The following is a 25333-nucleotide window of genomic DNA, read 5'->3' on the forward strand; positions in this document are numbered from 1 at the left end:
TCTAAGACTTGTTTAGAATTACTACTGGGTTTATTTATATATATACGAAACTAAATAACTTAAATCTAGAGGACTAAAATTAACGAGTTTACACAAATCTCAAGAAATAGATGCCTAAGTAAGTATTACCTTTCATATTTGGTGCCTAGAATTGTATAGGAAAACCCAGTCACTCCCTGAAGATCATAATTGTCACAATTCCTTTAGGTACATAGACGAAACTCTTTGTAACTGAGCTTAAGCTTGTCAGAAAAAAGTTTCTTCTTACTAACACAGATATACTAACCTATACCTTTTTGAAAGAACAGAATATGAATAATTAATCTATGGGTAATTTTTAAAATTCTCAATTATCTCCGCACAATGCTGAGAATAGCTGCAGCGCCTCATTTTGTTCCTCCTCCTCAACTTCACCTTCCAACCAGAAAGTTTCCATTGTTCCTTTGCCCTGCGAAAATTAAAAACAATAAAGATCAAACTACCTAAGCATCGCAATGGATACGAAACAGAATGAAAATAGGTAAAATTGGTCCTAAAATATTCAGGCAATATAGTTAAGGGTAAAACAAATTTACCTTCACTTTGATGAGACCTCTGGGGCGGAGCCTGAATCTTCCAGCTGGTAACTGTGCTGCTGCATGTGCTGATATTTGAACGCGACCGGGCTGAAAAATAAGTTACGTAAACTTAAGTTGGGATCTGTTTTGTGGTGGTCACCGGTGACCGACGTTAGCGGAGGATTTGCCTTCAACAGTTTTCTATTGGCAGTCAAAGACTTAAACTGCCTAAAGTAGAATGGCTAATCAGACAGGTAAAACTCTTTTAGTCTAGCTTAGTATTGAATTTTAAAACGAATTTTAGCACAACTTATAACATTGTTCTCCAAATGACATAATCTACCTATTTCTAATAGATACATACCTCTGAAGACGTCTGCATCCTGCTAGCAGTGTTGACGGTGTCTCCTACAAGGCAGTACCGAGGTAAGCGGAGTCCCAGCACCCCGGCAACGACAGGTCCAGTGTGAATTCCTGTTCAATTTGAACACAGTACAATTTGAAAGCATTCTAAAAAACTCACAAGCAATTAAGGAAAATATAATAATTAGATAGTTGTTAGTGTAAAATGTTTTCCTACCAATAGTCAGTGCGGGGATAGCGCGTGAGATGGCGAGGGCAGCACTAGCAGCGGCAGCCGCATGCGCACGTCTTCGCTCCGGAGCGCCGGAGACCAGCATGTAAACAGTGCCCACTGTCTCCACCTGAAACATTTTCATATTTAGTACTGAATTTATCCGCAAATATAGGTACCTACCTAGTTATTAGGTAGAGTAATTGATCAACAGCACCTTATAAACGCGATGTGTATCCAGCAGCCTGTCGATCCTGGAGTACACGTCGTTCATGTAGGCGACAGTTTGCATCACGTCAGCTCTGGTACCTGCCTCCGCCAGTTGCACGGCACAGAATATTATTGTCACGTTTTCAAATGCCTGAAACCATTTCATTATACTTGTAGGTGGTGGAATCAAAATTTTAAGGTTTATCGCTGGATCCTGAACTTACCTGACAAGCAGCCATAGGATCCTTTCCAGCCCGTAGATGATCAGCAATACCTTTCGGTATCATAGAGTACAATAACTGATCTCCCCTCTTCTTCCACTGATCCAGAAGTCTGCAAGACTTCTCTAAAGATAAACTCCTACTTTCTGCCTTTTCAAATAGTAGTTCAAGCCTGGACACGTGCTGCCATCCTTGGAGAAGCATTTCTTTAGAAAGACCATGGCCGTTCATGTCTGCTAGGAAAATACCAGCTTGATGCAGTTCATCGAGATCATTGAAACTGGAATTAGAAAATAAATCGGATTTATCATTTCAATATTTAAAAACAAATAAAAATTCTGTAGGTAGCTTGGTTAATACTAAATTTTACTTAAATATGTTTAAAGCAGTTATTTTCTACGTACATTGGACTACATAGGAATATGAGGGCATCTATTTCCTCTAGCAGGTAGATAGGTCCTCGTAGAAGAATGGAGCGGGCTCCCTGTGAGCCCCGCCTCACTTCAGCACAGTTTCGAGAGCGGTAACGAAGCAACTCCAGGTCAAAGATCATTGTCTGCATGCACACCACCTGAAGAAAATATGTACTTTAAAGACAGCTGAAATTTTGAAGGAGGAAGAGGAGGAGTTATGAAAACTGTATTAAATATGAGTTTGATTTAAATTTATCAGACTGTCAAAAAAAAAATACTGGTTAATTTTGCCAGCATTAATTTGATACAATGTTAAGCTAATGATGAACTTCAAGTACCTTGTCCCAAGTAAAAGGTACTTTAGGTTTCCTCAGACGTAATATTTCGGAGATTGCAGACTTTTCCAGGCGATTGAGTGGTCCACCCCAGGCTGCTACCAGCTGTAAAATATGTAAGTACCTATAAGTATTATCTTTACTAGCTATATAGTAGTAGTATCCAAGAAGAGGTAAGCAAAGGTTCACATTACGGCTCGCAATGCCGCTACACAATGTACCTACACCCACTTTTCACCTATAGGGTGAGCCTATTGCCATATATTGGACACAATTCCAGACTCCGTGCTACTACTGAGAAATTTTCGAAAATCCGAAAAAAGCCCAGTAATACTTTGCCCGACCCGGGAATTGAACCCGAGACCCCTCGTCCGGCAGTCGCACTTGCGACCACTTGGACTCGACTAACCAGACAGTCTTATTAAAAATAGTCGAGGCATATTATTACTAGTGATTGAAATAGTCTTACTCTCTCTCCAGCCTTCAGGATCTTCATTCTCCTGTCGAGCAGCACTCCAAAGGGAAACAGTTGCAGTAGCAAGGTGGCTGGCACCGCCGGCAGAGGGCAGGATAGGGACTTGCGCAACATTAGAGACTGGACCTAGAAAGAATATAGAAGGGGGATTATGACAGTTGAAAGGTCCACCTGGTAGCTTAATTTTAAAACAATAGAATTGTATTTTTTTTTCTTACGATCCCCCGTTGAGTCCATCGTTTACGCGCATAAACAAAGGAAGATTATTTTATTTCAAAGTCATTATTTTTTTTAAGTACAGCCTCTGGCTGACAAAAATAATAAAAATTAGCAAACATCCATCAATTCTTTTGTATCTAAAGGAAATGGAAAGGACGTAGGAATCTTGTTTAGTCAACTTTGCAGTAACATAATTTTCTATCCTTGAAAAATAGGACTCACGGACTTTGGATCTAGACCTGTGCTGACTCGTTCTAACAGATAAGGTCTACGTGCTTGTTATTATCAATTGAAATCATATTAAGAGGCCTTAGACGATGCAATCTTTATTTTGATAGAGATATTATTATCTAGTTATTGATGATTATTAGGTACCGTGACTTATTGTTTGAAAATTGGGTAAACAATAGAATATAATTAGATTATAAAATATGGTGACGTCTGCTTTTTTTCTGACTACACATATCAGAAATCGGATAACATCGCAGCAGCTGAACTTTTAAATCCGCCTGCCAAATGTGGATGTTATGGGTGACCGTCTAATATAGAGGAGACTCACATTCCAGCAATGGCCTTTAGGTGCCTATTTGATGACCAAAGGCCTGTTCTCACACAGAGAGGATTTGAGCATTTATCACCACGCATGCTCAGTGCGGGTTGGCGATTTGGAACTTCTAATTAATTATTAGACCAGGTTTCTATACAATGTTTTCCTTCACTGTGTATCAGTAGTGTCTTATACCACCGAGCTATCACGACCTTGTTTACCTGCTTTAGTAACTAATCTAAATATTCTGGATAGAACATGGAACCTGGTTATCCGGTATTCATTACATTATGAACTCGAAGTTTCCCAATCAGCACTCATGTCCATAAACCACTCGACTACTTTTTATCTGACCATCCAATTACATTTCCATCTTTCAAAATACCAGCTCATATTTTATTCATGATCTAAACTTAATTTGGTAAAGTAAACATTTCTCACGGAGAGTCCATGTTGGTAGGTACATTCATGTCTGGATGACGTAGTAAAACTATTTTACATACATATATAACATGTAAATATAAATGGTGCAGAAGCGATGGCATACAGAGTTATGTTAGGTTCAAGAGTTTGGTTTAACATATTGGTTAAAGAACTTTCTGGGATAAGACTAATTCACGACCGTCTTCTTCATTTCCATCTGCTTACATTAGCTTGATCGATTCCAATTTATTTATCGCTAGATTTTTAAACTAGATAATTGAAGATTTTATATTTAAGTTAGTAAAAGAGAAGTTACGTTACTGCGTAGCACAGAACCTTTTCTAGTTTTGTTGTCACCTGTCCGCAATCAGCTGTATAAAACCTCAACCTTTTTTTAATTAAAAGATTTAATAAAATTTCCTTTTTTTATTAAAATTTAAGTAATTTCCTATAGAATCCATAAAGCAATTTGCTGAAGTCACATTACTTCTATTCTACAGATAGAAGACAGGGAAATATGATTAAATTTCCAATTCATTGGTTCAGCTCGAATTCCAGCGGGATCGAGAATCAATCAGTGTCGGGAGTTGGGACCGCTACAAAATGTCGCGTTTGCACTTTGAGTCTTCCTTTTCTTGTTATCTACACAGCTTATTATTTTCGAAATAGTTTAAATAATATTTACAAAGATAGTTGAGAAATCTTCAAAAATAATTGATATATTTTTAATAAACATTAGAAATGATAAATGACTTTGATATTTAATTTTGCAAAATGGTTATAATGTAAACAACTCTTTTACACGTCAATCTCTTAAATAACTAGATGAGGCTAAGTGATTTGTAATAGGCAATTCCTAGGAGAAAATATTTCATAAACGTCTAGATTATAAAAGGAAAAATCATTACTGAATCTTATAAAGAATAGATTTACAGTTTATAGCGTTCATAAATACTGTTTTAAGTGCTAAAACCGCAATAAACTTTTAAGGTAGTTGGTACTTAGAAGGGAAAGCCGTAATTTTTGTGCGAAGTGTCTTTACTTGTTCGAAGTCACTTTCATTAAGATTTTGATAGGATAAAGGTCTTTGTAGATATTGCCATGCTTCGGCACGAATGGGCCGGCTGGACCGAGGTGATACCACGGCCTCATAGAAAACCGACGTGAAACAACGTTTGCGTTGTGTTCCGTTGTGTGAGTGAGGTTACCGGAGACCCAATTGTCCCTTTCCCTAATCTTACCAATCCCCCAACAACCCTTAAATTATTAACCCTCAAAAAGCAACGCACTTGTAACACTTCTGGTGTTTCGGGTGTTCATGGGCGGCGGCGATTGCTTGCTCGTTTTACCGGCTTATACTATAAAAAAAAAAAAACAGAAATTGAGTAAAGTAATTATCAAGAAAACTGTTGACAATATCGACCAATGACTTATGTTTACAGAACATGTACGGCACCTACATTGTAAAAATCGTAAACTTTATATTTTTATCATGAAGGACAAGGTCTTAAGACAATGGAAAACTTAACAATAGACAGTCAATGCTTCCGTTTTGGTGCAAACGATTCTGATCGCTACTTCATACCGTAAAAGGGGTGCGAATTGTGTGCGGGGAAATTGGAACTGATTTTATGACAATGAGATCTAGCCGTGTGGTCTTCGTATGTAAAGATATCCTCATGACTTGATAGCTAAGTTACACATTATAAATGCACAATTTTTCGATATTGTCATAATTTCTACAAGGGAATTCCATGTTTTCTTCAAAACATGTTAAAAGGAAAAAAGTCTCTTTATAAATTCTGTGTAATATACTCCTTATTTTCAGTCAATACATTCAGAACAAAGCCAGAAATCGTATATATGTGTATCTTTCAAGTAGGCATCTACAATCACTAAGCCTTATTGAGTACGTAAGATTAAACTAACCCTCCGAAGTCTAACTGGAGGGATTAAGAGCGACAAACGGTGACTTGTGCAGTCATTAGTAAACTAACGAAAGATCAATGTTCACTAAGATTAAGCCGTAAGTTCGTAACACTATTTGAGTGTACTTAATTCTGTATAATATACCAACGTAAATGGTAGGTTCGAAGGCGCCTGGTAGATATCGTAGAAGTTATTGCACAAATGTGTTTGGTAATTCATTGCTAAGTAAGTTCCAATTACTACTATCAACCGTTTTGTGGTAAAAATCGTTGACTATATTCATGTATCCAGCAGTATGACCCATAAGCCCATTTTGCAGACAAAAACGCATCTTTTGTTGTTTAGTTTTTCACATCATTACTATTAACATATCGCCATTCCACTGAGGTGGAGGTGACTTACACTTAGTTTGGCAGATGCGGTCTCCACTCCAGAACAAGTCTACAGCAACTGTCTTTCAGTTCTCTTTCAGTTGTCGAATTGTCGACAATTTCGATTTACTGTGCAAGCGTAGTTACATTCTTATAACATCTAAATATACACTCTAACAATAAAACATTTACAACTTTCTAATTTATTACAATCTGCTTGACAATAAAATATATTGGCACATCACACGTTTCATCATCATCAGAGTTCGTTGATATTAAACTGTGATTTTATGCGTACACACTATTATATGAAATTGGAACAATGTTTCATTACAAATGCCGTTATTTTAGTACGTAATGCAAGTGACTGTTTTATGAAGCATTTAAACTTTCGTCCGTATTGTCGGAAATATCTCTTGATTAGTTTCAATTTAGTTTCGTTTCTTTGGTTCCAAACTGGGTACATATTGGGACGGTCGCCAACCCGTAGCGTGGCAGTGTTCTCAGGATATTGGATTACCAGTTCTGAGTATCAGTTGTCTGCAGTTTGCTTCATATATAATTAGTCGGATTCTTTGTAGTTGTACAGTACAATTCTAGAAAGTAACCAAATCATATTTTTAAATAGGACAGGATTAACGTGTCAACTTGTCAAGTCAATGGTGTGTTCTTCAAATATTTATGACCGTTAATTTTCAATAAACTCTAAAATAAACTCATCAAAAGTCGGTTCGGTTTTTACCGAATCGACTTTTGATGTTAACCGGGACATAGAAAACTTTTCTAAACGAAATCTTTACGTTTTGAACTTTTCTCAGTAGAGACTTATACAAAGGTTTTGAAAGGACCTCACGTCTGCTTTTAAAACGTAGGTCACTTTTAATACTCGCGTCACTAGACATTAAGCTGCCTCCCACGTATTGATGATGTGCGCTCAAGTGAAAACTTAGGACTAATTTTCTTTATAACTGGCGAATGAAATAACCTCGTTTCCCTTTGGTTAGTTTTCATTATTCAAAGCTAATTTTCATTATTCCTTCTTCCATTGTTTTCTTAAGTAATCAAATAACGAAACAGGCCGAAATAGATTAATTTTAGACAGAGGATCCTTATCCTTTTGTCTAAAATTTCATTACAAGATTAAGTTCTGCGAGTAGTAAATGACTTCAGAAGTCCGTATTTTCCACCATTCCAACATAATTTATGAAGAACAGACAGTAAGAAAAGGAGGATGCTCCGACCACGCGAGGTGATCGTGTCTGGCGGGTTTTCTGCCCAATCGTTGGGATTTTCTATCGATGTTTATTCGCATCTGATCTTTACATGGGTTATATTATAGAATCTATGACGTAATCCGTTGATTTGCTCGTCGATCGTCTAAGTCGCCACAAAGAATTATGATAAGAAGTCAACCGGCCAGTGCAATGTGTGCATACAAGTGCGGAGATTAATCACTTATTTATGTAGGAGAAACTCGTAGTCAAATAATGGGCTGGCACGGCCCGCTGATGATGTAGAGCTGAGCTATTGTTATACTCCAGATAGAAGTTTAATAAGAATTGACCTGATGCAAATTTTCACACATATAATTTCACTAGCGATCCAGTCAAAATGAATTAACTTAATTAGGAGAGGTTTAATCAAGTGGCGTAGCATACCTGTTAGAGCCCGCCCTTTCTTTTCTACCGAAGGGTCTAATAGACGGTTGTTAAACAGCTGTTTCCAGTAAATACGATGAAACGAGATTGTTTCATTACAAAGAGAAATATCGAGCATTTTGTATTGTACTTTATTGCACTCTTTGTTCCTCGAGTATTTGTATTGTATTGTATTGCGATGGAATTGGATTTAAAATTAAGTATTTGTTACAAGAATTGTAGAGAAAATGTGCTGTGATTTCAATTGAAAGTAATTGGTTGTAGGTTGTAGGGCACTTATTTTTATTTTGTAAGCATCCTTGAAGTTGAATAAGAATGATAAGATATTACAAAATAGTATCGCAGTTTTAATTTCCCAAAGATGTTTCCCAGACTGAAGATGACCACTTTCTCCTAGTCCCCATGTCCAATGTAAAATGTTTCTGATTATCCTATGGTGTAGTATACTTAATTTGGCATAAATAGTCATAAACAAATAGCAGGCGATGTTTTACCTGGCCGATACATATTTGCGACAACCTCAATATTTCTATAATAGTACTAAAAGCACAAAATAGGAAGAGATGGAAAGAAAAGAAGAAGGCCTAATTGGTTAATAGAGGCTTAAAGTAAGATAAGACATAGATAAAAATTATTACAAGTACCACATACGCTATTACGAAGAGTTAATGACAGAATAGACAAATAAGATAAAGATTAATCACAAGAATATATCCTTTGTGCCCTTGACATTACTGAAGGTCTACGAACCGTCTTCTTGAAGGCTGTCATGTAATATAGATTACACACAAGATTATAAGTACAAGTAAACAAGAACAATGAAGCTAATACTTCATATATTTTGGAGTAAATAGGCTGAGGAACATCTATATTAAACAAAGATAGAAAGTTCATTAATCTTATCAGATAAAGTCTTACTGAAGATGGAGTTTGTGTAAACGAATTAAACAGAAATTGGCTTTGAAGGATAACCTAATATAATTTTAATCTAAGAGAATTAATTGACGAATTTCTCATTCTTAATCTTGTCTACCACAAGCACACAGGATGTCTTTTATCGCTGTTAAGCGTGCTTTTCCATCAGAGATGTGCTATGTAGCGATACGTATGTACTTCGTACGTATGTATACGTACGTAGACGAAGATGTAATAGCTAAGCTGTGAAGCTATGTGCCCGTTTCCACTGTCACTAAGTGCTAAGCTATGCGATGTATCGATAATCGATACATCGCATAGCTTAGCACGGAGTCCGTGCTACTACTGAGAAATTTTCGAAAAACCGAAAAAAGCCCAGCAATACTTTGTCCGACCCGAGAATCGAACCCAAGAAGCCTCTTGTCCGGCAGACGCATTAGCGATCACTCGACCAACGAGTAAGCTTGAGAAAGAAAGGGAATCAAACAGTTTACGAATTTCATTCAGTTTTTATAAGTATGTCGGAGGAAGGTGTGGGCGATACATTGGGCGAGAGCCCTCTTCGTAACACATAGGTAGAGCTATGTGTTGGCAGCAATATAACAATAAAATCTTCGTTAAGAAATGATTGTTTATTTTCGTAGATTGCACTGGTATACTTTAATTTCTTCTCCATAGGAATCTACAATTTGGAACGAGCTGTGCGAGTGGATACCATAACTTTCTCATTTTAGAGACTGAATTAAACAGAGTTTTTTTGAAGTCTCTTTCAACTATAACATTAACCCTATAGCCAACTGTGTCACTAATATGCGACAGATATTTCCATATCCCTGCCACTCATACCGTATTACTGCGACAGAGAAAATGCTCACTCTTACACGATCGCTCTTCCTTATTTAGTGTAGATATAATTATTTCGATTAGTAGCTCCGCGCTTGGTGCATGATAATTGATATTTAACTGAGCGGTTAAAGGGTTAGGTTTGGGTTAGGTTTGGGTTAGGTTTGGGTTAGGTTTGGGTTAGGTTTGGGTTAGGTTTGGGTTAGGTTTGGGTTAGGTTTGGGTTAGGTGTGGGTTAGGTTTGGGTTAGGTTTGGGTTAGGTTTGGGTTAGGTTTGGGTTAGGTTTGGGTTAGGTTTGGGTTAGGTTTGGGTTAGGTTTGGGTTAGGTTTGGGTTAGGTTTGGGTTAGGTTTGGGTTAGGTTTGGGTTAGGTTTGGGTTAGGTTTGGGTTAGGTTTGGGTTAGGTTTGGGTTAGGTTTGGGTTAGGTTTGGGTTAGGTTTGGGTTAGGTTTGGGTTAGGTCTGGGTTAGGTCTGGGTTAGGTTTGGGTTAGGTTTGGGTTAGGTTTGGGTTAGGTTTGGGTTAGGTTTGGGTTAGGTTTGGGTTAGGTTTGGGTTAGGTTTGGGTTAGGTTTGGGTTAGGTTTGGGTTAGGTTTGGGTTAGGTTTGGGTTAGGTTTGGGTTAGGTTTGGGTTAGGTTTGGGTTAGGTTTGGGTTAGGTTTGGGTTAGTTTGGGTTAGGTTTGGGTTAGGTTTGGGTTAGGTTTGGGTTAGGTTTGGGTTAGGTTTGGGTTAGGTTTGGGTTAGGTTTGGGTTAGGTTAGGTTTGTGTTAGGTTAGGTTTGGTCCGAACCCAAACCTAAATATATATATATATTATTGGGTTTGGGTTCGGACCAAACCGTATAACGTCGCAAACAGGTGTTGGTAAAAAACGTGTATTATTTTAAAAAAAATAAAGAATTCAATGTTTATTTTAAGTAATAATAGTTGTAATCTAATGCTGAATTTTAATATAGCATGAATAATACAAACACAAAAACGATTAAAATTATAAAAACATAAACGATTTGTGGCGTTTTCGGGAGCGTTCCGCTTACACCCTGTATATATATATAAAATACAAAAAGAACCATAAAAGGAAACCAAACCTAACCTAACCCAAACCTAACCCAAACCTAACCTAAACCAAACCTAACCTAACCCAAACCTAACCCAAACCTAACCCAAACCTAACCCAAACCTAACCCAAACCTAACCCACACCTAACCCAAACCTAACCCAAACCTAACCCAAACCTAACCCAAACCTAACCCAAACCTAACCCAAACCTAACCCAAACCTAACCCAAACCTAACCCAAACCTAACCCAAACCTAACCCAAACCTAACCCAAACCTAACCCAAACCTAACCCAAACCTAACCCAAACCTAACCCAAACCTAACCCAAACCTAACCCAAACCTAACCCAAACCTAACACAAACCTTTTTTTTTTTTTTTTTTTTGTCGGGGTGAAATCGTCTTGGACTTCTTCTGGCCGGGGAAAAGCGGAGGGGACTCTTACCGGCTAAAACCCCCTGGCGTCTACTCAGCACGTGATCGTGGGGGCCGCGAGAGATTCCATCCATCCAGATTCTTCCGCAGCCCCACATCACATGCCGGCCAGGTCCGTCCTGGGGCCTTAGACGGAGCTATACAACCTACATAGCTCCGTCCCTCTTGCACTGATCACTGATCGACCATTCTGACACAATTGTAATAGCAGACTAAGGCCCCTGACCTCATCTCTTGCACGGGGTAGGTAAGTTTGGGCTACCCCGTGCATCGTCTCGGAGGCGCGCGCCGACACCCGCGCACGCCATCACCTCGGGTCTATGGAATAGGGGGCGGGGACTTCCCCAAGTCCCGCGCCCCTGGACCCATTTATGGGGGCTGGAATTGGGCGTTGTCCGCCCTTCTCCTGCGCCCGGTGCGCCTACTGCGGGCGGGGAAGGGATTCGAGATCTCCCTCTCCCGCTCCGCAGTTTCCTTCTGCGACATCACGTCCTCGCAGAAGGACACTACCGCGTCCCACGACTCCACGATGTCGACAATCTTGCGTACGACGGCCGGTAGGTCCTATTTCGTTTGTCGGCAACAGCCGATCCTTTCAGGTTGGAGGACTTGGAGGCCACCTCCAAAATTTCCTTTCCTGAGTGGTCTGCGTAGAGGACGTTGGAAGCCCCGTAGCCAGCCCTGGATCTTGCGGCACCGGTTGCGCGCTCCTTGGCGGCGACCTTCTCCTCCAGTCCTTTTGCGCCTCCACCCGCTTGGCTTGCGCCAGAGACGCCCTCAGTTGGCGTTGAGCTTCATCAAGTCCCACATCGTGGGAACTTGATTTCGCCTTCACCTTTTTTACCCTACCAATTACTGGTTCCGACGAATCGTCGGATTCTTGCCTCAGGTGCCCCTCTCGGGGCAGGACCACTCGTTAAAGGTTCCATCCCCACTATCACTACTTTCTCCGATCTCTAGTTGCGAAAAAAATATAAAATGGTTGAAATATTTACAAAATATTTTTATTATTTATTGTTTAAAATTTGCCGCCCCCTAAAAAGTGCCGCCCGGGGCGGGCCGCCCCTGCCGCCCCCACTACGCTACGCCACTGTATCGATAGTAGGAAAGCCATTCATAGTACGCATCTTTCCAAATGAAAAATATAGCTTAGCCGAGTCCGTTTCCACCAGTGCATTATTGATGGAAATGCACCCTAATCTACTACAAGTAGTTCTACCCTTTCTCAGAATAAAAAGATCTCTGTATTATGTTCAACTATGTACATATATTCTAACTTTACCCAAGTACTTTTCACCCTTAAAAATAAGGATTTATAATATTAGTAGGACTAAGTGTATACCTATACACTATACACATTGAACATTTTTACTCAATATTGGAACTTCTTAGTTTCGTTACCATTAAACTGAAATTCAATGTCGATATTCTTTATCAAAACTTCAATTTCATTGAATGGGAACAAAATACAAATTAATTGAACCGATACGTCGATATCATGTTCTATGGCGTCTCACGTAATTGGCCCTAATTAAGTGTGAAGCTTGTAATACAAGACCGCGGTTAATTCGATATTGACATAACAGAACAGATAATCATAATTTGTTTGTGTTGTATTAAATTTATTAATAGACTAGGAAATGCTTTGCTAGTTTTAGAAAGTGAAAGAAATTATGTAACGACTCCTGTACTGCACAGTTGGCGCAGTGGTTGGGTGACCGGCTGCTGTGCAACGTGTGGCAGGTTCGATTCCCGCGCCGGTCAAAAAATTATAGTTGCATTTTCTAAGTAAAATTACCATTATTAGTCTGTCAGGAAATTCCTGTGCCTCGGAAAGTAAGTAAAGCAGTTGGTCCTCCAATTTCTTCTACGAACTTCAACCTATATTTAATTTAAGAGACAGAACAGTATTTTTAATTCGAATTTAGGTCTAGGTTTAGGTCATAAAAATCATCCTAAAGTCATTTGCCAACGCGAACAATGTTGAATAAGTGTTATCGGAAGATTCCTTCAACAGTTTTCTGTCATAGCAACAGTTGTAGGAACCTAAGCTCAGTAGCACAAGCAAAACATACAACGGTAGACAAACAAGTCTCGATTTGAAGAAAGTAGTGTACTTACATAGTCGCTGTTATCGAACTCCAGTCTCAGCACCGCCACGTAGTAGTTGCCCTCCATGCTCTCCTTCACCACTGACACCTTCAGCTTCAGAGAAAACAGGTCTTCAGCTATCTCGTATAGTTGACCTGAAATGTTATCGTTATGTTACTATCTAGATGGAGTAATCTTGAGTACCTAAACTTTGTTCTTGAAAATAGGGGTAAGAGTGTTTAAAACTGGTACTGTCATCTGATCAAGAGAACCTTATCACGGAAGAATTAATGGTAGGGTTTATTGCATCTCAATATCAGAGATTGGAAACATGCAATCGATTTTGTACCCAAAAACAAAGAAATAATAAAGTTTATTATACCTTGTTCTATCTACTGAGTACTTAGTGGTAGTTTCTTACCGATTCGATCGCGTCAACGTTAGCAGACACTTACGATTTAAATAGCGCGTCTACAGGATGCTTATATTATCACATGCGCTCGAATGGGTGAAAATAGATAAGTAAGAGACTCAATACGTCTTACCCATAAGATAATGTGTAAACCCAGTCCTTCCACTGCTGTAAACAAGCTCGGCGCCGTGCCTGTGCGCACGAGTGAGCTGCATGCTGGGAGAGCGCATGCGCGGGAATGTGAAGCGCATGCGCTGGTGAATGTTGTCCACTGATTGCAGAAACGTGCAGAAGTAACGTCCCGTCGCACGGATCATTTTGTCGTAACTGAGGGAAGTTAAATGATGTTTGTAAAATATTGTCTTTTCTGGGCCATAGTACCAATGAGATTGAAAAAGTAAATACTTTACTGGCATTACTGGCATAAATTAACGGCGAAGAAGAGTCCCTTCGTCACTCGAAACTAGTAGAGCTTTTCTCCATTAATATACGTGAGAAAACCGTGATTTTTAGTTAATTTAGTATGTCTCACGATAGTTATTATAAAAATACGTCATGTTGTTTTCCAGTTTCCTTTTTTAAAATATGTTATGTATATACTCATATAAATAAGTCAAATAGATAGAGGCATTACAGGATGTTTAGAAGGAGTACTAGCAGTAGCACTACTTTTTTCTCTATTTAATCAAAAGTTTTAAATGTCATCTATTTTATCACACACGTACTTACATATGTAATGTAAGTGTGAAAGACTTGCCCCCTTAAACTTGTATCCAATTTAATCCCACCCCCTGTATCCTTCTTCACCCTTTACTCCTTCACCCTAAACACATATTGTGCGACCTTATCTATTTCCACATTTTCCACTGGGCCACTATTTGACGTCACGACCCGAGACATTTTGATTGACAGCTTGTTATTGGGCATCGGCGCGAACCAGAAAGCGATAGACAAAGAAAATGCTTAACGAAAAGTAAAACTGGATTGTAACTTTTCTTTCTGGATTTAACCTTGGGTCTATCTTTTATTCTTGACGCATAAAAGATAGGCTTCGTTTATTATAAAAGGCGCAATTTTCCTTTAAAGTTTATCTTTATTCGTCCATATAATTCGCCTAAGTAAAAGCGTAGGATGTTTTAAAGGTCAATGAAAACAATTGTTTCAGCGTAATGAAAATTTTGTATGATAATCAAATATTCGCAAAAGTTAAAATATTAGTTTGTTTACTGGTTTTATTAGCTTTCTTCAATATTATTGCTCGCAACGCCCATAGTACGGAAACATAAACAAGAAATTAAAACTAATTATTAAAACTTTAAATACCATCAGAAAACTGTTGAAGGCAAATCCTCCACTAATGTACACACTTGTTAACGTAGCTCATTACGTCATAACAATATACCCATTATTTCTATATCTAAGTCAAACTTACCCATAATTACTGAAGAATTTGACGAAACACCTTCCGAAGAAGTGCATCACCTTCTCAGGAGTGCCGAACTTTTCTCTCATGTTGTGCAGCTTATCTTCGCTCACAACGCTGAGGCTGTTCATACGAGGCCGAGGGGGGATGATGGACCCGCGACGTTTGTACACGTCTAAAGCAGAAGTGCAACTAGCTTTACGAGCTGAGGACTTCAGAATAGAGTTCCTTTTTGAAGTTTCAGTTTCTGGAGAGGTTGGTTCAGACATTGGCATCGACATCTCGATTTGGCTGGAAGCTGCTTCAAGTGTTGGCGCTTCAGGTTCATCGTTTTCACTTGAATCAGGTATTTCTGTCTGGTTAGTCTCTGGTATGGGTTCCTCAACTGTTTCCTTCACTTTGTGATTTTCAAATTTGAAACCCAGACTTCTCCTATGGAATTCTCTGGCGACAATTTCAGCTTCCTCAGTGATTCTTACTTCATTTATTCTGCCTGTAGACGCAGCTATGGGTGACCTTATTTCTTCTGATGATTTGTAAGCTTCTATTTCCTTTTTAGTGACATTTTTTAATGCGTTAGTTGCTGTGAATGGGCATTTGAAACTCTGTGTTCTATTGTCGGTGTGGACTGAAGCGCTTCGCCAGCTTGGTTTAGTTTTTATTGACTGTTTCCTAGGAGCTGGACTGCTTGGTCTGGATGGAGCGGGACTGTTTGCATCCCTGGTGATTAGTCGAGCGAGGGCGCTAGCCAGACGCAGCATCAATGCATCTGGATATTGCTGATAACAAAAAGCATACAAAAAATAAGCAAAATGGTACTGAATGATTGTGAATGTCACTGTAATCAAGTGCACTAAGTTGTACCTGCATAGCACTGAAGGCAGTATTCCTGGCTCCAGACTCCCGGAGTATAGTTTCCCATATTTCCTCCCCGCATTCTTCCTGCAAACAATACATAAGCACAATTAAGATCACACTCGTTAAATAACATTCCACTGGCAATAATAGATACTGTGTTGTAACGATTAAATGTATTTATTTCTACCAATTATGGTTGGTATGGGTCTAATTATTGCTTAGTATTCTGTGGACGTAGTCAATGGTCTGTCGATATTAATTTCGTAATACGGCGCGTGACGCGTTGTCCATTGCGGCCGACCATTCTGTTTGCAACGGTGCTTTGACGACTGGCCAGCTGAGAATTAAGTTGGTGGCCAAAATAGTTGTTGTTCGTGTCATATTGTATTATATCGAGTATAACTTTGACTTGAATTTGTTAGCAAAAGTTGTGGATAGTTCTGGAGAAACATTTATAAAAAAACTTGTTTCATAACACCTACTTCTAACTTCTTGGAAAAGTAACTGCTGTTTCTGCTATTTACAGCTGTTTCTTTTAGTTTTTGAACATAAAGCAAGATGAAATTTGTAAGATCTAGAATAGTTGTAAGATCGAAAGACCCACTAATGGCCATTAATGGGTACTCTATTTAATTAATTAGTGAAGTTTCCAGTATTTTACTGGGTATATTTTACAAAAATATCAGAATATTGACCTCTATTGTAGAAGACAAAGTGCTAAAATACTTAACACTATTAGGGAAGCTCTGCCATTTGTCTTAGTTGAAAACTTAGCACTTGACTAAATAAATGTCCAGACGTTTTAATTGTAACAAAGATTTGAAATTCTTTCGTGAAGTTCATTTGTATTCATCGCAACATTCCTAAGTTAAGTGAAAAGAGGATTATAATTGGAATTTTTGTGAAGAATAATATAGGTACCTATTCCTAGCTAACTTTAATCCCAGACCAGTCTCTAAAATACTAAAATACTACCCTACATACCTAATGAAGAGGGTACTTTCGTCTTTCATACTTTTGGTTAAATCTGTGAAAGTTATTTTGGTATATCTTATTAAAATGTGTTGTGAGAATGTTACTTTACTGGAAAGATATTATACATTAAGGTCCTTATAACTCCCATTATTCCACATGTCTGCAGACCGAATCCGAACTAAAGTTATAAACATATAAATATATGTTTGATACGTTTTTACGTGTCACTGAGCACACAACAAACATCCGGGGTTGGTGCTGAATGCTATTGTATTATGTATATAATAAACATAACATAACATAAAATCTTTTATTTCTTTAGTGGAGGAAAAAGGCTAAAAAGAAAAATACAGATTTTCATAAACTAAAAACCAAAAAATTAACTATTATTCATTGTACTGCCTGTGTCCACCCGCCGATAGTTTAGAAGTCAGTTCTCTTTTTTGGGAAGTTGGTTAAAAACAAGATGAATGGAGAGCTGCTCATGTGGTGCATACATTTAATTGACACCAGTTGCGACACAAGATTTATGGTACTTTTTACAGATATATTCTTAGTAAAAGTACTTTTTCTAACTTCTTTACATTCAATTCTAAAAGATTTCTAATCACCATAAAAATTGCTTTGAAAACGATTCCTTAATAAATGGATCAACCGATCATCTGTAATCTACCGAGTACCGACTTCTACGCAATTTCACGAGAGATCGGATAATAATTAAAGTTATTTCGATATTTTAATTTAGAACTTCTCCGCAAAGTTTAAATTACTGCTCGATGCGGCGGTGACCTTCTATTGAGTTATTCTGATTGCGTAAGTTTATAATATTACCAGCGATTGAATCGAACTCGAGATTCCCAAGTTTGTATGGTTACGCATTTTATCCCCGAAGGGGTAGGCAGAGGTGCAAATTATGACACGTATTACCATATATAGGGGCACAATTCCAGACTCAGACTACTACTGAGATTTTTTTCGAAAAACCGAGTAAAGCCCAGCAATATGTACTTGGTTCGACTGCTTTTTGGAATCGAACCCCTTGCCCGGTAGTCACACTTGCAAACACTCGACCAACGAGTCAGTCATTCATCAAGATTCCCAACTGCTTAAAAGTATACATAAATGCGCCACCACCATTTAAATATTTGGTCAATCCCCCTCCTTAAAGGCTGATAATGCACTTGTAATTCCTCTGCTCGATTGCTTACCATCAGCTGATCCGTTTTCCCACCTGTTCCAAAACAAAGAAAAAAATACAAAAGAACAAGTATACAAAACAAATAAAATAAAATACATAACGATCATACAATATTGGAGTCATGAAACGTCATGGGGTGTACTAATTCGATTGCAGCGCCCTCTGCGTCAGTCTGGGAGCTATTAATTAATTGCTTCCCTACCGTTATCGTTCCATACAGATAATTAAGTGGCGTTGATACCTCGTGCGTATCAAGTTAAGGGAAAAGTAATAAAAGTGATGTGGACGGTGTGGATGACCAATGGCAACTTATTAAGCAAGTGACTATTCTGCTTGCAACAAGTTAATATACTACGACTTTCGTTAAAGGTTTAAAGGGTTTATTGTAGCTGTCCGCATATACAATGTGATAGGGGCGAGACTTCTAACCCGTTAAGGCTGAATTCTACATCAAATTTTATAGACAAAAGTCGGGGGTCGAAGGGGTCGAATCCCCTCCCCTAAAAGTTATGGCTATTTTAATATTTTTTTTACTTTTTTTGATATCAAAGGTTGTATGCGTCGTAGAAACAAAAAAAAACGACAAACGGTAGCTAATAACCTTGGCTAACTAATTCATTACTTTTTTCATAAGTTTGATAATGTTTTGGTGAGAAAAAAAATCATTTGTGAATTATTTTGACCGAAAAAATCACTATTTTTCAATATTTTCAATTAGGGGTTCAACCCCCATATTATTTTTTTTGTCGATAAAATTAGATGTAGTACTCAGCCTTAACGGGTTAGAAGTCCCACGCCTATCACATTGTATATGCTCGTACTAAGGCTACTGATATTTCTGCAGAAATACATATGTATTTTGTGTGTATTTTGAGTTTGCTTTACCTTTTTCGAAATCGAAACGAGAGCGAGTTCGGCGCTGTGATTGGTTGGTTCATTCGCGTTGGCCGTTCTGTTCGAGTTTCCTATGTTTCTAAGATTATTTAAACACCTCTGACAAACGGTGAAGGAAAACATCGTGTGGAAACCTGGGCTTTTTATAATTTCTATTTATAAGTTAGAAAAAAATGCCAACCCGTATTAAGCAAGCGTGGCGATTAATGGTCGGCCCGTATACTGCTAAGAAAGAGTTGGTGACAATTATACTCTACCGTCGATGTTTTGGTATAAAAAAGTAAAATAACACTTTATCCCGACTACTTGGAAAAATAGCCAATACGATACACGGTATTTACGTAATCTAGTTCATAAGGTTTACCCCTAGGGCCTGCCAGCTGCCTCAATATTCTTGTTGGAGTCATAAATGTGACTTGAAAGGGTAACAAGCCCAGTTATTACGGCTAAAGAGCTTAGTACAGACTTTTTGTATTGCACGACTGAGACGTAATATGTCTGGGACACATATTTACTATTGCGTATATGTATTGTAGTAAAAAGTAAATAAAGTAACATAAGATTGCGTTTTTTTTTTGTACTGAATAAGTGAGCATCCTGAGAGTTCATATTGTTTTGTTATAAATATGGAATTGTTACATCTCTCTCTCTCTCTGGTCGGTCCTTCATGTCTGAAGATCGTGGTCATGGTGGGTGATTCTGGCGTGCACGAATTGTCTCCATCGGCTTCTGTCTGATGCTATGCTAACGGCGCTATAAAACTTTGTTGCTTTCGTGGTCTTGAGCTGGTCAGACCATCTTGTCGGTGAGCGGCCTCTGGATCTTTTGCCCTCCGTGTTTCCAATTGTTACATAAAATGTTTTTATTCAAAGAGATTGCACATTACAGGGCCTTTAACTGCCATCAGAAAACTGTGTGAAGGCAAATCCTTCACTAACGTAGGTCACCGGTGAATTACGTGGCAGTTAACGTGTTAACTATCTAGCTATAGTACATATTATTGTATACTTGATCTATCTCTCCCTCAAATTGGTTTTTCATATTTCATTATAATACCTAACGATGTATTGTAGAGAAAACACAATCTGAGGGTCATCTCAACTTCGTTAAGTTGGCTATATAAAACAATCCAAAGATTTCGAAGTAAAGCCGCTTCTATTTATAAAACAATAATTGCCTTCTTCTAAAAGGAAAAGAATTAAACCTATTGAAAGTAAAAAGGGGTGAGCCAAATTGGTATCGGGAACAAAAGTGAAAATTTTAAGACTGAAATATACAATCAGATTTCATAGGTACAGTCAGCCAAGTAATTTGGTATGTAGGTAAGAAAATAAAGATTGACTCAGTACAGAAACATTAGCTGCTTATTGTTATACTAAATTGCATGTTTTTACCGAAACCAAATCATAGCACGAGGGTGCTTTTCTACCAGAGATGTGTTACGCTACGATGCTGTAGATGCATTTGGCTTCCACCAATCATATTCATTGGTACACATAGCTTAGCACTGGTGGAAACGGAATCAGCTAAGTTATGTTTTTTATATGGAGAGATGCGTGCTATGGATGGCTTCCCTACTATCGATACATTGCATACTCGAGCTGCGCACCTTCCTAACGTAACTACATACTTTAGTATCAGTAGAAACGGTAACATTAACTATATCTAGCACATCTGTGGCGGAAAAGCACCCTTAAGCTTGAAAGTTATATTATCAGCCAAGACGACCAAACGTAATAAAATGCTTACTAAACCTATATAATAATATAAAAGGCATCAAAACAAAATAAAATAGTTACAATTGAGATTAGGTACTTTTATTTGTGTTTGGTTTCCTCGTAAAATATATTCGGGAATAAAGGGATTACAGCGGTGAGGGGGCACTCTCTATTTGATTTGTTTACCACAGAGTGGGAACATAATTTATACAGCTTTTATAGCCAATCGAAAGAATGAATTTGTGCTTAGCAGTACTACTTATTGTAACCAGTTTTGCTTTATTTTTTTAAGAAATAAGTAATTGTTCGTCCATTTTTTTAAAACGTTGTATGACATTATGTTTTTCTCCTGTGTCATGGGTGCGTTTACAAACATACAATTTTATATGTACACATGACATCCAGACTTGGAAGAATAGTTTTGAATCACATAAAGAGTTGTTCCGTGTGGCAATTGAACATCCGACACGTTGAACGGCAGCCAGTTGCCAAGCCATCGCGCCAACCGTGCAGTCATCCATTAACTTAGATGTTACAATTTTCAGACATTCTCGGAATAAAGAAATAATGACGCTGGAGTTTATCTTTAACAGTTTGTCCATGAAAAAATGGTCTGGAATATATACTCGTAATATTCAGAGATAAGGGCGTTTGTGTTGCCATTTTTTCTTGGTATTTCTAATGTTGATGTACATGATAAATACAAGTATTTTTTACAATATATATTCTGGAAGTGTATGTATTATATTAAGGTAAAATATATAGGTATATTTTCTTCTCTAACCGCCGAAATTACTAACCGAAAAATAAATCAATACGGTATCTAAATTTTTGACAGAAATTCAGTAGAACAGCTAGTTTATTCTGTAACTGTCCATTCGATCCTTTCGAAGTAAGCTCGAATCGCATTCTTGTGCGTCATTGGTCGACTTTACACTTACAACCAATGACATCGCGGACCAATACCGAGTTCACTTCGATCTTTGGAATTTAAAGTTACAGAATAGCTTCTACGAATGTCAATAATCGATCTTAATTAAAAGATTTTGTATTAAGATGTCCAATGAGATCAAAGACATGGACATTAGTACCACATTATGATCGGTAAGTAAGAGTAAGTATCGTACGTACTTGAAATACAGCTAACAGGAAAAACCATTATACCTAATAGTTGTTAATGTTAGTTAAAAATCACGGACTAATTACTAAAGTCTACGAGTAAAACTTTAACTATTAACAAAAAAAAACAACTTGTAACAATACAGTCAGAATTTTTTTTATAATTTTTAAAGTATTTTTTTATTAGTATATTATATAATTTAACAATCACTCACCACAATAAAATGCTGGACGCTCTCCAGTAGCCATCCATACATCTTGACGATCTCAATTCAACTAATCAACCTAAAAAAATATACAGAAAAAAGTAATTTAATTTAATCTATCTTAACCCTTAAATGGGTGATGATAAAGTTTAAATTCTGGTGGTGTTTTGGACAGTTAATGACACTAACAAATGGTTCGCAAAGTTACGTTTAACACTGCCGCCGCCGCGGTTTGTTGCGTCCTTTGCAACCTTGGGTCGCGTTTACCCGGTAAGGCTTTCGCGGGACTACTGAACGGATAAGGGGCGAACGGGTACTTACTTATTATTCTATAGGTATCCTTGCATGTGCTATGTAAAGAAATCTGTTGTAACCTATTGCAGAACTCTTTGACTAAATGATGGTCGAGAAAATTATCGTTTCACTCTATTATTTCTCCAATGGAAAAGAGATTTATATTTAAACTTACTCCCAGTTACATACTTCGTCAATATCTTATTAACTAGTCTCATTATTTCATTTTTGAAATACAAACAACGTAAGGAAACAATATTTGTTTTTATTTACAGAATTAAAAAAAAACAATAACCCAATTTACTACAACAAATATAAAACCTGAACCTAATTTCACATACTCGCATCGATATACTCGCAATGACGGTATGCCGTCATCAGTACGATTGATCAATCAGCAAGCTGCTAGTTGGTAGTGAACTGAATTGGTTCAGTGAAGCGCATTGAGGGCAATTATTCGTTATGTCGCCCTTTGAAGGACGCGTGCCTTGGACAATTCAGCTGCCATTTATCTTCATCAAAGTATTCGCCATAATTACATTAGTAGCATAATGATAATTTCAACTTGCTATAATACAATTGAGGTCGAATTCAGGGGAATGGGATGTGCTGCATGATAAACGAAAATGTTTTCTGAATGTTTACGTCATAATTTTTAGAGAAAAGTTCTAATGAATTTTCACAGGTTCAAAATAATGGATCTTCTGCACCTACTCTGACTAAAAAACACATTGAAAAACACTTGAAAAGCGATCATTTCACTAGTGAAAGGGATAAGCAGCGAGCGATATAATATTAAGAAGGATGTGAGCAATCACGCCAAGTCTATTACTTGAGTGAGATTTTTTTTATATGAACAATTACCGAATTTTGTTGTAAGTATTTGGTCGTACAGATCCGTAAACCCACTTGTTTGAGAAGTTACATAGGTTTTATGTTTACTTAGGGTACTTATGATAGAGAGTTATGCAAATAAAATCTTTCTCGCATAATATACTTTCAAGCTACGATTCTTAAGTGAGGCTTGGCGGTTGGGACATGGGGATTGTAGTAAACTACACGTTTCAAAAGATGCTTGCTAATGATGATAATGCCTACTTTAATAAGGCCCTACATTTACGGGATAAGGAAACCACGATTCGTCTTTTATGGTATAGGTAAGCCGGTAAACGAGCAGATGGATAACCTGATGGTAAGCAATCGCTTATGGACACCCAAAACACCAGAGGCGTTACTCGTTCAACTATTTGTCAAACATTAGGAACAAGAAGTCGAGTTGATATCGAAAATCTATTACCTAACACTGTATATTAAAAGAGCTTTAGGAATAGTACTTGAGTATATTATGTACTCGACCGTTACAAATGGCATTACACGAATAAGAAGTAAGCGAGTTTCTAAATAATTTATTCAAAAGTTAATAAAAATTAGGTCTATTATCATATAGCAGTTTTCAATTAGTAAAATGTAAACATTTATTCAAAACAAATTAAACTGTAACGACCAACAAATAAAGTTCTCTTGAGCTTTTCACACGATTGTCTGTCGCCAATCTAATGGCGCTTAGCAATAAAAATCGGCGCGTGCGCCGTTGACCTGTACAATTAAAAAGCGGTCGTTTGCTTTTAGGATTGGTGCGTTAGTGATCGCGACAGTATACCACACTAAATACTTATTACTTCGCGGCCTAGTTTGTGGCTGAAAATAGGGACCACCAACATTTTATTTGAGAAAATATTTGAAGCTTACGACTTGCTGTTAATTCTATACTTACGAGGCATTATTAGGTAAGGTCTATTCCTTATGATGTTGTATTGGTTTCATGCAGTGATAAGTTTCTGAAACACTAGTGAAGGACCATTATTACAGAGCTTAAATTACCCATATAGATTCAGACGTTTACTGTAACCTCTGAGTCATTTAATGGTTACTTAAGTAACTTAGACTTAGACTTGGTTAACCAAGTCCAATGGTGTAAGTAATCATTAAATGACTCTGAGTGCGGCAGTTAGTAATGCCAGGGCGTTCAAAATTAGGCAATAAAAAAGTAAAAATATTTGTTATATCGACCTGTATTTGTTCGTTCGGAGAATTAAAGGCGACGACATCTTACTTCTTTTATAGGCTTGTCTACGCATTCATGTGACCACTGATACACGTGATTGCAGTACCAAACATGCATCGAAATTACTACCTTAATTTTTAATCTAACAACAACAACACAGCTAATATTGCATAGCAAATTCTTCTAACCCGTTGGCCTCCATTCCAGCAATACTTGTTGGAACAAGAGAATAAAACAGAAAAAGGATTTGTACAATATCCTTTAAAACTGAAACAAAAGAACTGCGCTCACAGATTAAACCGTAGAATGGTTGTGCTGGAAACTGTAGCGTGGGGAGATATAAAGATTTGAGTATAGAGCTCATTGCGCGCGTGACTCCAATGCTTAGCACACGATTTCCTACTGAGCGGGGATATTTACTCTAGAGTACACTTTTAATCTTTTTTATGCCGTGACTCGGTGGTCGAGGGTGAGATTAAAATGAAATTACGTATACCTAATATTACTGTTTTCAATTCTCAATGAGGTAGGGTGAGGTGCACGTAACGTAGAGGTACATATCTATATAGGTATAATGAAGATTTTTGACTTTTCATAAGTTAGGTAGGTAAGTATGTTACGAGACCTATGTATTAGGGAGCGAGTTTATTGTCACATGCTGGGTGCAATTCCAGGCTTATTGCCACACTCAAAGACATTTTATGATTACTTAAATTAATTCTTGGTAACGTTTTTTTTTATCGAAAACAATTGCTAAGGACTGGGTTTAGTAATCATTTAATGATTCTGAGTACAGCGGTATGATAGGTTATGACAAAACAATTTGGGAAAACCGAAAGAAAACCCCAATAATATTGCAGTAGGTGGCAAAAACTCTAGTTAAAAAGTTAGTTCATAAA

General features: G+C 37.6%; 1 protein-coding gene across 2 annotated transcripts; it reads right to left on the bottom strand.

Annotated features, from left to right (window-relative positions):
- Positions 1–37: 37 nt before the first annotated feature.
- LOC118269584 (soluble guanylate cyclase 89Db) lies at positions 38–22367 on the bottom strand. Of its 2 annotated transcripts, XM_035584754.2 has the most exons (15): positions 22265–22359; positions 22085–22154; positions 15972–16049; positions 15117–15886; positions 13818–14011; positions 13303–13427; positions 2780–2911; positions 2314–2415; positions 1967–2133; positions 1566–1842; positions 1349–1492; positions 1138–1261; positions 922–1031; positions 576–665; positions 294–448 (listed from the first exon to the last, which is right to left on the bottom strand). In XM_035584754.2, the coding sequence occupies exons 2-15, from the start codon at positions 22124–22126 to the stop codon at positions 347–349; spliced, it is 2457 nt and encodes an 818-aa protein (XP_035440647.2). In that variant the 5' UTR covers positions 22127–22154; positions 22265–22359; the 3' UTR covers positions 294–346. The 2 variants fall into 2 exon arrangements, with proteins under 2 accessions (XP_050563086.1, XP_035440647.2); XM_050707129.1 differs by having other exon boundaries at positions 38–448; positions 22085–22367.
- Positions 22368–25333: the final 2966 nt, after the last annotated feature.

The sequence above is a fragment of the Spodoptera frugiperda genome, chromosome 30, assembly GCF_023101765.2.
Source record: "Spodoptera frugiperda isolate SF20-4 chromosome 30, AGI-APGP_CSIRO_Sfru_2.0, whole genome shotgun sequence".
NCBI classification, from domain to species: Eukaryota; Metazoa; Arthropoda; class Insecta; order Lepidoptera; family Noctuidae; genus Spodoptera; species Spodoptera frugiperda.